Source organism: Pituophis catenifer, unplaced genomic scaffold (genome assembly GCF_029215685.1).
Source record: "Pituophis catenifer annectens isolate HBS135680 unplaced genomic scaffold, rPitCat1.0.hap2 SCAF_1, whole genome shotgun sequence".
Lineage (NCBI taxonomy): Eukaryota > Metazoa > Chordata > Lepidosauria > Squamata > Colubridae > Pituophis > Pituophis catenifer.
The window spans coordinates 331,164,339-331,181,862 of NW_027256881.1; the positions used below are offsets into that span (position 1 = coordinate 331,164,339).

The window sequence follows — 17,524 nt, forward strand, 5'->3', positions numbered from 1 at the left end:
GACTACATCAGGCCTTGATCTTGTGGTTTTGTAAAAGGATAAAGAACCAAGAGTTGCATTTGAGGAAAAGAATATTATCGGGGGATATCAGGGAAAGATGTAACCGATTACAAGCAGACCTAACTTTCAATTGTTCATTTAACAATGGTTCAAAGTTATGAAGACCTTGGAAAAAAGCAATTTACTGATGTGCACTCACACTTACGACTGTCGCATCATGTCTCCAGTTGCAGGATCGCAACTGAAGGACTTGGGAATGGACTCACATTTACAATCAGTTGCAATGTCCTGTGGACATGTGATTGTGATTTGTGACCTTTTTTTACTGATTTCCAAAAAAAAAAAGCACCCACTGGGGAACTGGATTGGTTAAATGACTGTCTAATTTGCTACATGACTGCCAGAAAAACAATCATAAAACTGGATTTCCCTCTACGTATGACCATGATGATTTACGATGGAAATTCCAGTCCAATTGTGGCCATAAGAAAAGGATTACCTATATTCATTTTAAGTATTCGATGAACCTTAGAAAGAGAGAATGCAGAGCTGGACTCTCACCAAACTGTCCACCAAGCCATGTTCACCTGCAGGGACCCATCCTTACATCCAGATTAAACTTTAAAAATAATCCTGGATAGCTGTCTTTGAGAAAATAGGACAGCCTACTACAATTTGGCACTTTGTGGGTGTGTTGCAACTGCAACTTCCCAGATATTATTGGGAACTTTAAGAGAAGCAACCAGGACAAAATAGGACATGGAATGGCAAATTAGAGTTGTCTTATAGCAATAGGACTTAGACTTATATACCGCTTCACAGCCCTCTCTAAGCAGTTTACAGTCAGCCTATTGCCCCCAACTATCTGGGTCCTCATTTTGCCCACCTCGGAAGGATGAAAGGCTGAGTCAACCTTGAGCCTGGTGAGATTCGATCTGCCAAACTGCTGGCAGCCAATGATCTGCAGAAGTAGCCTGCAGTACTGCACTCTAACCACTGTGCCACTGCGGCTCTTCGCCTAGATCAGTGGTAGGCAAACTTGGCTCTTTTACACCCTGTGGACTTCAACTCCCAGAATTCCCAAGACAGCTTGGCTGTCTTAGGAATTCTGGGAGTTGAAGTCCACAGGGTGTGAAAGAGCCAAGTTTGCCTACCACTGGCTTAGATCAAACCTTTGAACCATCTAATCTGAAACTGTCAGTGCTGACAAAGTCTCACGCAGAGAAAGATATTTCTTATCCTGATACTTAAGTTCCTTTATTGGAAATGCCAATAAGAACTGACTAACCCTCAATTTATGACCACAATTGAGCCTAGGATTTTAGTTATAAATTGTTGCGGTCATAAGTCAAGTCACCATGTGATTGGATGTCATTAAAAAATGTCATAAACTGTGACCACATGATCACAGGAGACTGCAACTGGTTGTAAAAGTGAGCCAGTTGCCAAGCACCCAAACTGCACTCTCATGACTGCAGGGGTGGTGTGGCAGGTTACCGGAACCAGACGGAGAGGCGTGGTCTCTACAGCCCGTGAAAGTGCTCCGTTGGAGAATGTGATTTATGACACACCCTGGGAGGAGGGGGGAAACAGGGTCATAGTTGGGCCGTAAATTACGTGGGCAAAGCTGACTTCACTTGGGTATGTGCTGACATGTTGCTCCTAATAACTGGATTTTTTTTGAAACTTGGCTCAAGGCTCATGGTTTAATTAGGGCATCTGTTGGAACCCTGACACATAACTTTGAAGACAACTGGTAGCTTTTTTGAGTCCATCATAACTTTGGACTGTTGTTAAACAACCGGTCCTAAGTCTGCCAGTTGTACTTTGTTGAATTTGAACCTCTATGCATTTGGCTGTGATCTCCTGAGAATAAGGGCGTCATTTGGAAGGTGTGTTGATATGTCTGACTCATATTCAAAGACAGAGACTCCCTCAAAACCTTTTTGAGGACATCTCCTCCCCCCAAGAAGTTTCCATTTGCTACAGAGAAGATGTAAAGAAGGAGAAGATGCTCTCCAAATCTCATTCCCCCATTTTGGGGGGATTTACCAGTAGATCTAGAAATGGTGCAGGATGAAGAACCCCACCTTATTCTTCCACAGTAACTATGATACAATCAAATGGGAACCCCCATAACAGTCCCCCAAAAGAAAATCTCAAGGTCATAGATAGAAAAGATAATGCAATGGAACTGAAGACTTCTGAATTTTTCTGATGAAAGTTTCTGGATATAAACTGAACAGGACCATGTTGGTTTTCTTTTCTTGTTTACCCCCTTGGCTTTTCTCCTCAATTTTCGATCAAATATTTGCAAGACAAGAGCTGGCATTAGGTTAGGGTATCAACAGCATACATAGGCACTGCAACGTTTACAGATGTCACGGGATTGGGATTTGGGAGTTTTCCAACCATTGCTACAATTCCTCCTTTGACCAGTTTCAATGCAAGAGAAGAGGCTCCCTAGAAAGAACAGATTCTGCCCCTAGCTGCTCACACAAGGCAGAAAAGATATTTTGTATGCTTTACTATTTCATTTATTACCTTTTCTCACATTCGGCAGTAGCCAAGGAGACAGTGGGAAAAATTATTAATTGTGGAGAGTATTTACACTCCAGAAGATACCCAGTGCATGGATGGGAAAGTTTAATGCTTGGTTTTAGGGCACCAAATAGAATAAAATCTGTTAGCCCCAAATCTGAGTGAAATGGGAATGTTTTCTAATTAGTAAAAAAAGCAGCATTGCCTTTATCTCCAGCCTGAATCACCACTAACCCTGCCCTGTGAGGAGGAGTGCTACCCAAGAAGGAGGAGGAAATGGTAAATAGCTGGAAAAGACCCCATCAGCAGAATGAAAATGGGACCCCAAAGTTCTCAATCCTTGGCATTTCTTTGAAGTGCCTCCTTTGGTCCGCTAGGGACAAGTGGTTTTAACAGGTCTTCCAGTCATTTTCCCAAATTCTCCGGTAATTGCCACTTCAGGGAGGGTGAAGGTGAGTTCACGGCCTTCTCCCCATGGGTTGTCCTGTGTGTGACTGCAACAGTGGGCGAAGACTCCCTCTGTTCCCAATTTCCCCAGTGCTGGGAGGAGACACTCTTGTACTCAACGGCCATTGTCCCATCATCTTGCTCAGTGTAGACTCGGGCCTCCAGATGGACAGGATATGATCCTTGGCATTCCCATGTGGCTGTGATTCCTGCTGGCTCATCCCCTTGCACTGCAATGTCGGGCACGAGGGGCACCTGGGGATCAGGGATGGATGAGCAGCAAGACCTGTCCTCTATCCAGGAAGCTGCATGAGATCCATGCTGCCAGTCTCCAGGTTTACTCTCTGCTTGGGCCTCACCACTGGATGTAAGTTCTGGCTCATCAAAGCTCACCTCCTGGACTGCTTCTTGCTTCTTGAAAGAGTCTCGGCGTTCATTTAAGTTCAGCCGCCGCATCACCACTACTTCGTGGTCTCGATCATAACGTTCCTCAGACCAGTCCCGAAGTCGAGAAATGCTAGCGTCACCCAGGGTGACCATGCCACTCTCCCTGGCACCTCCATTTCCCAAGTTGGGCGTCTCCAGTGTGAGCTTTCGGCTGCCAACCACTTTTTCAGCAAGGGAAGTAGGGATTTTCTCTGTTGACTGGACTCGTTTGAGGAGTGGGGAACGAGAGCTGTCTGCACTGCGAGGCCGGGACACTTGACGGACCATTGTAGGTGGAGACAAGGTCTTGCCTTGGAATGTCTGGATGTTTTTTGTAAACAATGGAAGTGGTGAAGGGGATCTTTGTGGGGAGGGAGGTTGGGGGACGGAGGAAGGAGTGCAGGCCAATGGGGAAGGTGGGATGCTGCTGGTTGACTTGCGGCGCCCAACCTTGTAGCGATGATTGTTGACTTTTGGTGCCAAGCCGTGTAGGGAACTTGGTCGTATCTGTCCTGCTGGAGAAGTCGGGGTGCTGGAGGATGGAGAGGGACTCTGGGGTGAGACAGAATCTGACAAAAGTAGAAGCAATTAGGAGAAACATACTGTATATATCTGGTGGCAGGAGATACTTCTACCACCGCTGACTTCCTTTATATTAAAAGTACAAACATACAAAATATGTATTTCAAACTGTTAGCCTAGAATTAGTTCAATCTAAGAAGCCTTTATAAACTTGATGCATTAATACATGGCTGAAGACACCATTTCCAAATTAATGGGGTATTAACTTAAAGTTCATTAAATCAAAAACATTTTGATTAAAAAGATCCATGCCCATCCTGGCTATACTCACACCGACCCCCCCAAGGTCAAACACAACCCTGATGCGGCCCTCAATGAAATTGAGTTTGATAATCCTGTCCTATACGGCTTAGGGCCTAGATATATTGAAATCCACTACTCTGAAATGAATATACCTGTTCAGTTGGATTATGGAGAGAAACCTCATTGAGGTCTCATCACTGAGGGAATTTTATCTACAAAACCCCATGATTGGGCCTTCTCAGTGGTGGCACCCCTTATCCTTTTTCTTGTTTTGTTCCTGTCACTTGTTTTTTGCATTTGTGTTGTTTTTAATGCATTGTCTTTTCTTAAAGCCACTTTGTAGTACAGCAGCACAGAATATTATTATTATTATTATTATTATTATTATTATTATTATTATTATTAACTTTTATTCATTAAACATGAATCTCAGTCACTTGAGCATTTAAAAATGTATCACAAATATCATTGACTGGCTCTGATGGTTGATACAGGTTGCTGCCAGCATCCTAAGTATCAACCAAGTATATTATTATTATTATTATTCATATACTGTTATATTTTATGAACCTTTTTAATATATCAAGGAGCCTGTATGATTTCTCTTTTCAAGCAGCTGGGTTTTGTTTCCTAAAACTTCTCCACTTTGATAAAGAAGATAAATCTGTTAATAATAGAGATTAAGATTAAACATGATTAAACTTTGTCCTTTTGGACAAAGTAAAAAAGTAATCTGAGGAGTCTGACTTTTCTTTTCAGTAATTAATTCACAATTACAGCAGGAAACAAAGTCTGAAGCTTTATTCTTTAATGAAAGTAATCATTCAACCGGCATCTTGAGAAGAGAGACCTACAAAGCAACATAATGTGCTGATAAAACCTGGAGCAACTGGGGTGTAATAGATGGATAAATGTAAATGCTAAACTTCTTAATAGGAGTTACTTCCAAAAACCTTCCCATCGGTTACTTAAAGACAAGTACAACAGTTTGTTTAGTGACCATTCAAAGTTATAATGGCACTGAAAAAAGTGACCTATCAGTTTTTCACACTTACGACTGTTGTGGCATCTCCTTGGTCACGTGATCAAAATGCAGACGCTTGGCAACTAATTCATATTTATGACGGTTGCAGTGTCCTGGGCTCATGTGATCACCTTTTGTGACCTTCTGACAAACAAAGTCAATGGGGAAGCCAGATTCACATAACAACTGTGTTACTAACTTAACAACCGTGGCAGGAAAGTTCATAAAACAGGACAAAACTCCCTTAACAAATGTCTCACTTAGCAATAGAAATAGACTCAACTGTAGTGGTGAATCAAGGATTGCCTGTGTGGATTTTTTTACATAATGTGTTCAGTTTGAGTGGAAATGAAAATAAACCAGGTGATCTGCATAACAGAACTTATAATTTAAGGAAAAAAAATAATAGCAATAGCACTGGAGACTTATATACCGCTTCATAGTAGTACTTTACAGCCCTAAGTGGTTTACAAATGTCAACTTATTGCCCCCAACAATCTGGGTCCTCATTTTACCGACCTCAGAAGGATGGAAGGCTGAGTCAACTTTGAGCCGGTGAGAATCGAACTGCTGGCAGTCGGCAGAGTTAGCCTGCAACATTGAATTCTAACCACTGCGCCACCACAGCTCTTACAACTTTTATTCATCCCAGCAGACATAGCTGCTGAAGACGTCTAGGTGGGAAAAGAACTTTGCAAGAGATTCACAAGATCCTACCTGGCACGAAATCCGGGACAGGGCTGCGGCAAGAAGCGGAAGATCCAGGGGATGAGCTGTGCGTTGGGGATCCAGGAAGGCTCTCGCTGGATGACAGAGAATGATGGAGCCCAGAGGAAAAACTGCGGCTGGTGTGCAGAACGGAAGTTTGCTTTGAGATCTTCTTGAATAGGGATTTCCGTCTAGGAAGGAGGGGGAGAGAAGGACACTTGCTAAGGGTTCCAACATTTGAAGAACTAGGCTGAGACTTACCAGAACGATGGTTGATTTGAGGTTTGATTTATCAGCTGTATCTCGATGTAGACTTCAAATCATTGTCCTGTCCTACTCAGCCAGTTTTAGCATCAACAGATAAAACATCACTGAAGCAAGAACATAAGGGGAGGAAGAATTTCTTGTGGTGAGGGTATATATGTATTTATTCTATTTTAAAAGATCGGAGCTCTGAGGGTTACAGGGGTGTGGCTGAGTCACTACAGCTGACTCAATGGATAAGAGTTTTGTGAGATTTTATATACAGTGGTACCTTGGTACTCAACTGCTTTGAAACTCCTTGAATTTGGCACTCAATACGTTTTGACGTGAAAATTTTGTCCTGATGCTCATTGTTTGTTTGGTACGCAACGCACAAACTAGAACTTGTCACTGTCAGTTGCCTCATGACGCACTACATTATTTCTTATCAGAAAAAAATGTTTTTGGTACTCATGACGCCTCCTGGAACCAATTAACAAGTACCGAGGTACTACTGTATTTATTTTCAGGATATTTCGGAATAATCTCTGCAAAAAATCAGCATTTTGCTGCCAAGTTTAAGGACAAATTTAGAAGGCTTTAGGGGGCTCCCAGAAAAAGAGGGACAAAGATGCTCAGGTAGCTTGTCCAGAACAAGTACAGGTAGAAGAAGAGATTGGTCAACTCACAAACCATGAAAGACCTCCCTTACTGGATTAAGATGAAGACCAGGTTCTGTCCCAACAACAGATAGGTGTGTAGATAAGTGATAGGATTGGATTGGATTGGATTGGATTGGATTGGATTGGATTGGATTGGATTGGATTGGATTGGATTGGATAGGAATGGAATGGAATGGAATGGAATGGAATGGAATGGAATAGAATAGAATAGAATAGAATAGAATAGAATAGAATAGAATAGAATAGAATAGAATAGAACAGAACAGAAGAGTTGGAAGGGACCTTGGAGGTCTTCTTAGGCAGGAAACCCTATACTATTTCAGACAAATAGTTATCCAATCTCTTCTTAAAAACTTGCAGTGTTGGAGCATTTACAACTTCTGGAGGCAAGTTGTTTCACTCATCCAAAGCACTGGGCCTCACCCAATTCCAAGCTCGCCTTATTTACCTTTCTCAATTCAACATCAATTCTATTAACATCCTTGCTTGATCCTGGCCACCTACTTGTCCTGGCTGTCCCGTTTGCGATTCTTCTTACTTCGCCGGGCCATCCGTGTCTTGGAACTATTCTTGCGCGCAGGGCCCACTCTGATGCTGGTGTTCTCTAGGGCAGTTGTCCTAAGGGACACCTTGTTTCCACTCTGCAAGAGAGATGGAGAGCTGTTGGATCCCCCAAAAGGCCATCCTTGAAAGGATACGTCTCACCATTCACAGAAATGCTACAGACACTTATGGATAGAACACGTTCACATTACAATAATCCTCAAGTTACAACCATTTGTTTAGCAACTGTCTGAATTACAATGGCACTGAAAAAAGTGACTTTTACAATTGGTCCTCGCACTTATGACTGTTGCAGCATGTCTCCAGACATATGATCAAAATTCGGGCACTTGGCAATCAGCATGTGTTTTTGATGGTTGCAGCATCCTGGGATCTTGTGATTGTCATTTGCAACTTTCCTAGCCATTGTCCGACAAGCAAAATGAATGGGGGAAGCCAGATTCGCTTAATGACCGTATGATTCACTTAATAACCATATGATTCATTATGATCACTGCAGTGATTCACTTAACAACTGTGGCAGACAATGTCATAAAATCAGGTGCAACTCAGTTAATAAATGCTTTGCTTAGCAAATTCTAGTCCCAATTGTAGTTGTAAATTGAGGACTACCTGTTTTGGACTAAGCAGAATAAGGGTGCTTGGAAATTACTTCTGGAACCCATTTTGTTTTGAGTTTTTCATAGCTATCTTTTGAAAGGAATTCCATCAGCTAGTATCTCACCGTTTTGCAACATTTGTTCTTCCTGTAATAGTATTGTCACAGGCATTATTTGTCTATTTTATGATTCTCCTGTTGCATGTATAATAATTTTTCTTTGTTTATCACAACTTGTGATCTTATTTCTGTCTGAAGATACATACCTTCAGCAACAGCTCTACGACATCCATGTGAACCAAACCCAGGACTGACTCCCCGTTCACATGAGTGATGAGATCTCCCGCTCGGAGTCCTGCATCATGAGCTGGGCTCCCATCCTCTACATTCTATGACAGAAATAAACAGATAGATCATCATCCATGAAAATTTTTGTGAAAATCCACTTATGTTTGAAAATATTTGCTTGTACAGGAAGGTGGAGAATTAAGTATGCAAGTAGCTTTTCCTTTCATAGACTTTTCCAGTCATTCCCCCTTTCACTTCATTTGGTCCCAATCCAGCAGAAAAGATGAGCACCCAGTAAAAACTATGTTTCAGAATTCCAGCTTGGAAATAAAGTGAATTTGGGATTCTGACCCGATGCACAACCCATGCACTGTTCACCTACTGCTTTGATGTATTTGATTGTCCTTGTTGAAATTTTATTATTCTCTGGTAAACCACTTTAGAAATTTCATGGAGTGGGAAGATTTGAATTTTTTAAAAATGCACGTCTGTGACATTATAGTCACATACCCTTGTCACTTCCCGGCTGGTCTATTGTAATGCTCTCTACATGGGGCTCCCCTTGAGGAGCACCCGGAGGCTCCACCTGGTCCAGAATGCAGCCGCGCGAGTAATAATGGGGGCGACTCGTCGCTCCCATCTAACACCCATCTTGTGCGAGCTGCACTGGCTTCCGGTGGTCTTCCGGGTGCGCTTCAAGGTGTTGGTTACCACCTTTAAAGCGCTCCATGGCTTAGGACCTGGTTACCTACAGAACCGCATTCTGCCACCGATTGCCTCCCACCGACCAATATGCTCCCACAGAGAGGGCCTCCTCAGGGTGCCATCAGCCAAACAGTGTAGGCTGGTGACCCTCAGGGGGAGAGCCTTCTCTATGGGGGCCCCGGCCCTATGGAATGAACTGCCCCCGGACATACGAAGGATCCCCGACCTCCGTGCCTTCTGTCGCGCTCTGAAGACCCTATTATTCCAGCAAGCTGGTCTGACAGGATAAAGGTTTTTTAAATTGGGTTTTGATAGGGGTTTTAAAATGATTTTAGTTGGATGTTTTAAATTTGGCCGAATGATTGAATTATTTTAATAAGCTTTTAATTTTTGTTGTACATTGTTTTTACCATGGCTGTTCACCGCCCTGAGTCCCTCGGGAGAAGGGCGGTATATAAATATAATAAACTAAACTAAACTAAACTAAACTAAACTAAACTAAACTAAACTAAACTAAACTAAACTAAACTAAACTAAACTAAACTAAACTAAACATACCATATTTTTCGGAGTATAAGATGCTCCGGATTGTAAGACACACCTACCAGTTTTGGGGAGGAAAACAAGAAAAAAAATCTGCCTCTGCCTCTCAGCAATTTGCCTCCTTGCAGCAAACAGTAAACAGCCTGTTTCAGTTTGTTTCATTTTCGTCACAGCCTGATTAACACAAAAAAAAAAAAAAAATCTGCCTCTGCCTCCCAGCAATTTGCCTCCTTGCAGCAAACAACTCGTTTCAGCTTCAGCACAGCCTGATTAGCACAAGCAGCTGATTGTCGGTTGGATCGGCCTCCCAAAGATCAGCTGTTTCAGGCTGCAGGGATTGCCATAACCTATCACCTATTAGTGCATCTTATACTCCGAAAAATATGGTAACTATATGTGACATAATAGATGAGATTATAGCCCAGGACCAAAAGTTCTGCTGTAGCTGTAGGTTGCATTAAAGCCAGGTTCATAAGCATATTGAGACCTTAGCTTTTGCCAGAAGCCTGAGTTGTAACACATACTATACTTCTTCAGATCCTCAAAGAGAAAGTGAACTAACAACGGTTCAGCACAAGTAGAAGTATCCTAAGATGGAACCTATAGGGCCATGATGGCGAACCTATGGCACGCGTGCCAGAGGTGGCACGCAAGCCGTCGCCCCAGTTCAGCTCCGCCGCACATGCGTGCTTGCCTCCCACCAGCCAGCTGATCTTTGGGTCTCTGTCATGCATGCATTGGGGGTGGGGTGTGTGCGGGGGGCCACATGCGCATGCACTGGGGCAGGCCGCATGTGGGTGGGCCTCACGTGCATGTGGAGGGCAGGGCACATGCAGCGGGCCACATGATCATTCATTTTGGGGGTTCGGGCACACATGTGCGGATTTGCGCCTGCACCCACGCGATTTGGGCACTCGGTCCAGAAAAGGTTAGCCATCACTGCTATAGGGCCCTCATGATTTGTAAGTATTTTGTGGCTGTTTTTCTGTTGGGATCGAACTGGAATCTTTCTCTTTCAACCTCTTCTTCATATCCACTTGGTAGAATGCCTGGCCTTGTTTTTGGAAAGGCTGAACCATGTTAGGAGTTAAGTGGCTCTGCCGTTTCTGTTTTCAGTTATCCTTTTGCTAACAATTACCTGGTTAGGAATTTATGACTGTGTTGAGAAAATTCGCCAAACATCCTTCAAAAAAACAAAACCCCGCATTCCTGATTCTCCTCCAAAGTGTTTTTTTTTTCCCGGCAAAGTGATTAAGGGAGCAAACGATGCTTCCTGGTGATTATTAAGAGCATATAATCCTTGCACATCTATTGCAAATCATCCACAGATCTGTTGAATTAAAGGATTTCAGTCCCAAAGATGGGGAATGGCATTTTCTATCTGAAGCTTTAAGATCAGTTTTACAGTAGAGCTCTAAACTGGAAGCTGAATTATCTGGTCAACAAGCCACCACCCCACCCTTTTAATTCTATGGTTCTTAACAAATCATACAAAGCAAAATTCTTTTGGGTTATTAATAAAATCTCAATGGCTGGATTCATGCCTTATTGTAAGCCGAAGAGCTATATTCACTCCCCTTACAAGCACAATGCTTTATGGCAGAGGTTTTCAAACTTGGAAGCTTTAAGACTTGTGGACTTCAACTCCCAGAATTCTGGGAATTGAAGTCCACAAGTCTTAAAACTGCCAAGTTTGAAGACCCCTGCTTTATGGCTTAGTTTATGGCTGCTTTCTCCTACATTATTAACTGTGATTTCTATAACTAATTTTAGGGACCTAATCCACATATAAAGGTGGGCTGGGATGAGGCATTCCTGAATGCCTACCCTGTATCTTAGTCAGGGGTGAAATTCAAAATTTTTCCCTACCGGTTCTGTGGGCATGGCTTGGTGGGCGTGGCAGGGGAAAGATACCGCAAAATCTCAATTCCCTTCCCTCTCCTGGGGAAAGGATATTGCAAAATCTCCATTCCAACCCCACTCTGGGGCCAGCCAGAGATGGTATTTGCCGGTTCTCTGAACTACGCAAAATTTCCGCTACTGGTTCTCCAGAACCTGTCAGAACCTGCTGAATTTCACCCCTGATCTTAGTATCATCTGTAAACCAGGCCTACATTATTATTTTAAATAGTCCTGAACTAGGTAATCCTAACTAGCTTTCTAAATTCTTTTTCCATCACCTTCCATCAACCTGAAAGAAAAGTGTGTGGTATTGGCTTACCCAAACCATGTGGTGTACAGTGTAAACATCGCTGTCGCCCATGTAGACACGGATGGCCCTCAATGAGAAGCCATACTTCTTCCCCGAGCTGTAGACGACAATGGGAGGCCGCAGACTGGAGCCACTAAGCATGGAGTCCCGACTTGGGGAAGAATCACGGGATGAAGGATTGGAAGAGAGGGAGCGGGGTGAGATGGGGCTTCTGAGAACAGCCCCACTAAAGTCATCTGTTTAAAAAAAAAAAAAAAAAGGAAGAGGGAGGCACAATGATAAGAGTGAGATAACTAAATTACAGTATTGCCAATCTCCAATGGAAAAGAATAAGCAAATAATGGAAAACCTTCTCTTTTTCTCTTTCTCACAGCATTTCTGTATCACCAATATTTCCAAAAGGTCCAAAAAAAAAGGAAAAGAAAAAAAAATCCCCCACAACTCAAAAGTCCAAAAACAATCCATTACAGGTAGTCCTTGACTTACGGCCACAACTGAGCCCAACATTTCCATTGTTAAGCAAGAGAGCTGTTAAGTCAATTTTGCCCCATTTTACGACTTTTCTTGCCACCATTGTTAAGTGAATCACTGCAGTTGTTAAGTTAGTAACAGGGTTGTTAAGTGAATCTGGCTTCCCCATTGACTTGGCTTGTCAGAGGGTCGCAGATCATACAATCCTGGGACATTACAACCATCATAAATAAATGCCAGTTGCCAAGCATCGAAATTTTGATCAGGTGACCATGGGGATGATGCAACAGTCCTAAGTGTGAAAAACGGTCATAAATGCCATTGTAACTTTGAATGGTCACTAAATGAATGGTTGTACATTGAGGACTAAGTGTGTTGTCTTCATTTTGGACAACTTCAAAATGCAAAAAAAAAAAAAAAAACCACCCAGAAATTCCTAGTAGCCAAACAGTCTTTTTTCCCAATTGACCAACAGAAGAAAACAGTGCATGCTCTGTCTCCTAAGATCTCAGCAGATAAAATCCTCTAGCCCCACTTCACCGAAAAAGAAATACAATAAATTGTTATGATTCCTCCCTATCCATGTCATCTTTCTAATGGTACTTTTTAAAAATTGGACATTTTTTTTAATAAAAGGAAGCTGCACAAAAGGCTCTCCGTCCAGTCTCTCGCCATTCCTTGGTTGCATTTACAAGGTCCCATTGGGTGTTAAGATATCTGGAACTCAGGGCGACCTCAGTGGTGTGTTTGGCCCTGTTTTATCCGCTTCTGCACTGCTAGAACCACTTGTGCTGGGAGCAGACCAGGAATTATTTGTCCCACTGACCTGAATTGATGATAAGCGATAATGCAGAAACTGAAGCTGACTTTGGCACTCTGCCACTGGAAGATGCTAGCTGCTTCCCTGCAGAATCCTTGTGGGGCCGATAACTGCCCTCGCGGTCCAAACCTCTTGAGGTAGAGCTCTTAGTACCTGTGCTGTTGCTCCTGAGACGGACACGGTTCAAACTGGCCAGGTCAGCTAGAAGGAAAAGAAAGGGACCTTTAGCATCCTGTAGCTTTGGGATAAAGGTAAAGGTAAAGGTAAAGGTTCCCCTCGACATATGTGCTAGTCGTTCCCGACTCTAGGGGGTGGTGCTCATCTCTGTTTCAAAGCCAAAGAGCCAGCGCTATCCGAAGATGTCTCTGTGGTCATGTTGCCAGCATGACTAAACGCCAAAGGCGTTTGGAACGCTGTTACCATCCCATCAAAGGTGATCCCTATTTTTCTACTTGCACTTTTTTACGTGCTTTCGAACTGCAAGGTTGGCAGAAGCTGGGACAAGTAATGGGAGCTCACTCCATTACATAGTGTCAGGGGATTCAAACCACTGAACTGCCGATCTTTTCGATCGACAAGCTAAGCGTCTTAGCCACTGAGCCAATGCAGAAGGTCCCAAGATCCTTCCTCTCATTTCCATGTGGGGTTGGAGAAGATCCGTCTGAAACCCTCTAGAGTCACTACCGGTCACTGTAAACCAGTGTTTCTCAATCATGGCAACTTTAAATGGCGTGGACTTCAATGCCCAGAATTCTCTAGCCACATGTTTGCTGGAGAATTCTGGGAGTTGAAGTCCATGCCTCCTAAAGTTGCCAAGATTGAGAAACTTTGCTGTAGACAATTGCAAGTTTGATGGACCAAAGATCTGAGTTTGTATCTGGGTTAACCTAGCATGCTAAATCCTAACCCCAAATTTACCCAACACAATTCCTGTGTTTACATCCCAGACCATTCTCAAACCAACAAATATGAATGTAATGCCCGATTCTCCCCAAAATGCCAGCTTAGTATTCGAGGAAGTTGGGTTGCTTGGCATTCAGCATGTGGTGGGAACCAGGCCACCACATCAGGGCATTGTACTAAGCCATCAGAATGGTGAGGTTGCTGCTTATTTGTCTAGGTTAAGAATGTTATGTGATAATGGAAATTATATTTGGTTAATTCAAGTTGATGGTTTAATAGGTTGTGGGAACCCTGCTGGTATAAGGCAGAATCCTGCATTTTCACACATTTAACCTGATTCTCTTCTTCCTCTCTTATTTCCATTGATCTTTGGGGCACAGAAAACTTCTCCCATTCTTTGCAAAGGGTCACTAGTCTTAAATTAATTAAGAAGCTAAATCGAGTAACCAAATAGAAAGCTCATGTTCAGAAGCAGTCTATCCCCACACGTACTAGTTGTGGATGATGAAGTTCATGGAACCAGTTTGCTCTAGTCTAGTGGTTAAGGCGTCAGGCTAGAAAGTGGGACACTATGAGTTCAAGTCCTTCCTTAGCCATGAAAACCATCTGGGTGATTTTGGACCAGTCACTCTCCCTCAGTCCAACTCACCTCACCTCACAGGATCGTTCATGTGAGGAAAATAGAAGGAAGAAGGTGTATTGGATGTGTTTGCCACCTTGAGTTATTTGTAAAAATAATGAACCCAGGATACAGATATAAACAAACGAACGAATAAATAAGGCAGGCCTGCTTGCGTCATTATTGGCTATCACCAAATGTAGGAGATTTGTTGTGGTCTGCCAGCAGCCTGCAGAGCTGGCAGCGGAGTTGGTCAGTGAGGAGGCTGAGGAGGAACATGGGCCAGTCCTGGAGTCTGAGGAAGGCCCAGATGAGGGCTCTGTGTCGGAGGCAGAGATGGGGCCAGGGCCATCTGGGAGTGATGCATGGACTCCAGAGCCTCCAGAGTCAGACAGCAGAGAGGCAGAGGAACAGGAGGAGCCTGTTCCTAGTGCATGCATGCAAAGAGCTGCCAGAAGGCACGAACAGTTAAAACAAAAGGGACGACTTGGGAGTAAGGCCTGGAGATGATTGGCCCCTCCCATAAGGCTTAAAAGAGGAGCAAAGGCACGTGGGCACTTTGTAGGAAAACAACATTGTTAATTCTGTTCCCAGTCAACATCTCTGTTTGATTCTGGAATCCGTGTGGCTTTGCCAAGTAGATCTTTGGTTGAGGTAAAGGTTGGTGATTATCCCGAAAGACTTCTCCCAAAGGACTTTTTGCAACTAATTGGGACTCATCTGTGAATGAACGAAATTTACAGCTGTTGCAATAAAAGACGTTTTTGGGACTACTCTTGTGTTTTAATGATTCAGGAAACCTAGGTCACAATAGTATTGGACTAAACTTGGCAAATGTTGTTGCCACTGTTGGCTTCACCTGAGTTAGTATCCGGAGATATCCTGCTCTCACCTGCCAGTGCTGAGCCCTTGCTGGGTGTCCTTGGTGCTGCCATCTCAGAATCCCCAACGACAAACTTGGGGCGCTCCTTTTTGGCTGTCCCCCGGCAGGGGCTCTCATCCTCAGAGGACAAGGCAAACCTGGGCATCGCTTCTAAGCTGCAGGTGCTGCTCAGGACGGCAGGACTGCGGCTGAATTCTTGACGGAAGGAATGGACGGTGGAGCCACAGGAGGTCCAGGCACGAAGTCTGCATCAGAGACAGAAAAAAAAAATGGAGGACATCTGCAGGGAGGATAATGGAAGACTTCCTTGCAAAGCAAACAGATCCCCCTCTATGGAGGATGGTCCACTACTTTCTTTTCCAGTTTGTTTATGTATTAATCAAATTTATATTATCTTCTAACTGTCCCTCTTTATCTGAGATAGTAACTCATTCAAAATAATTCAGCGAACTTGGAAGACTTGAATATGTCTCTTCCCAGTCCTGCATTCTAACTACTACAGCACACGGCATTCATGGAAGTCTACAAACACTGTAAGATGAACCATGAAGGAGCCTTGGTGGCGCAGCGGACTAAAGTGCTGTTAAGTAGCACTTAGCTGCCAGTTGCCTGCAATTACTGCAAGTTCAAATCTCACCAGGCTCAAGGTTGACTCAGCCTTCCATCCTTCCGGGGTAGGGAAAATGAGGACCCGGATTGTGTAGGCAATAAGCTGACTTTGTATAAAAAGAACACCGCTTAGAGGGGGCCAAAAACCCTACTAAGCAGGTATATACAAAAGTATGAAGGCTATTGCTTAACGCATTGTAAGCCACCCTGAGTCTCCGGAGAAGGGTGACATATAAATCGAACCAATAAATAAATAAATAAACTGAGAGTAACAAGGTCGGAACACACTTCCCTCCTTTGCCTCTTCTGGTGCCAAAACCGAGCTTGCCCTTTGGAATTTTAAGGAAACCAAAGAAACTCAGGAAGCTCCCTAAGTTGTGCAAAATCCTTCCGCTGCTCCATTTTGAAAAGGTCAGGTGTGACCCTGTCCGCTCACCTGGTCTCAGTCTTAGTTAGCCGGCTCTTGTCCTCATCTCCAGAGCTGTGATCTCCCCTCTCGGCCCTGTCTTCTTTGTCCTCACCATGGCCCTGCTCAGAAGATGTGAAACTGAGCGTGGAGGAGTTAGCCAGATATTCACAACTGCTGTAAACCTGGGAAGTGGGGAAGAGAGGAGGAAGAAAAATCAGCTGGATACAGGACATACTTATTCTTGTAACATAGCCAGCAACTGGAGACTGGAGGCTAAAACATATGAAGAACGGTTGTGAATCTAGTTTAATGGAAAGAATGACTAAGGGTGATACAATAGCAGTCTTCCAATATCTCAGGAGCTGCCACAAATAAGAGGGGGTCAACCTATTCTGCAAAGCACCTGAAGGCAGGACAAGCAGTAATGGATGGAAACTAATCAAGGAGAGAACCAATTTAGAACTAAGGAGAAATTTCCTGACAGAACAATTAATCAGTGGAACGACTTGTCTCCAGAAGTGGTGGGTACTCCAATATTACAGGTTTTTAAGAAGAGATTGGACAACCATTTGTCTCAAATGGTATAAGGTTTCCTGCTTGAGTAGGGGGTTGGATTAGAAGACCTCTAGAAGGTCCCATCCAACTCTTGTTATTCTGTTATTCAGTGCTTAAGAATAGTTTTGCAATCAACGAGAATATCACCCCAAACCTCCTCCTTCTCTATGCAGTTCAAGTGGCCCCCATGTTCGCCAACAACAAAGCCAGAACTTTTCTGGCAAGCCTCCCCAAAGGAGCCCCTTCCCAACCTTGCTGAAACGATGGGAGCAGGAAGAAAACTGACGAATCTCCGCACTGGATTCCTCATCCTGGGTTTTCTCATCATCAGAGCCCAAATGCCGGTAGCGCTCTGAGCGAGCTGGAGGAAAGAGAAGGTCGAAGAAAAGGAACTCAGAACTTTACCAAATTTGCCCTATTTAGGAGCTGCTACAGGTATATGGTGGCC

General features: G+C 43.6%; 1 protein-coding gene across 1 annotated transcript in view; it reads right to left on the reverse strand.

Annotated features, from left to right (window-relative positions):
- Positions 1–2,066: 2,066 nt before the first annotated feature.
- The window catches only part of MAST3 (microtubule associated serine/threonine kinase 3), a 62,932-nt gene continuing 47,474 nt past the window's right edge, over positions 2,067–17,524 (reverse strand). The window contains exons 20-28 of the mRNA XM_070936366.1: positions 17,328–17,437; positions 16,549–16,703; positions 15,513–15,748; positions 13,105–13,299; positions 11,817–12,043; positions 8,326–8,448; positions 7,402–7,538; positions 5,981–6,162; positions 2,067–3,983 (exon numbers count right to left, since the gene is read on the reverse strand). Of these exons, the coding sequence (XP_070792467.1) occupies positions 2,947–3,983; positions 5,981–6,162; positions 7,402–7,538; positions 8,326–8,448; positions 11,817–12,043; positions 13,105–13,299; positions 15,513–15,748; positions 16,549–16,703; positions 17,328–17,437 (2,402 nt within the window). The 3' untranslated portion in view covers positions 2,067–2,946. The remainder of the gene's footprint in view (positions 3,984–5,980; positions 6,163–7,401; positions 7,539–8,325; positions 8,449–11,816; positions 12,044–13,104; positions 13,300–15,512; positions 15,749–16,548; positions 16,704–17,327; positions 17,438–17,524) is intronic.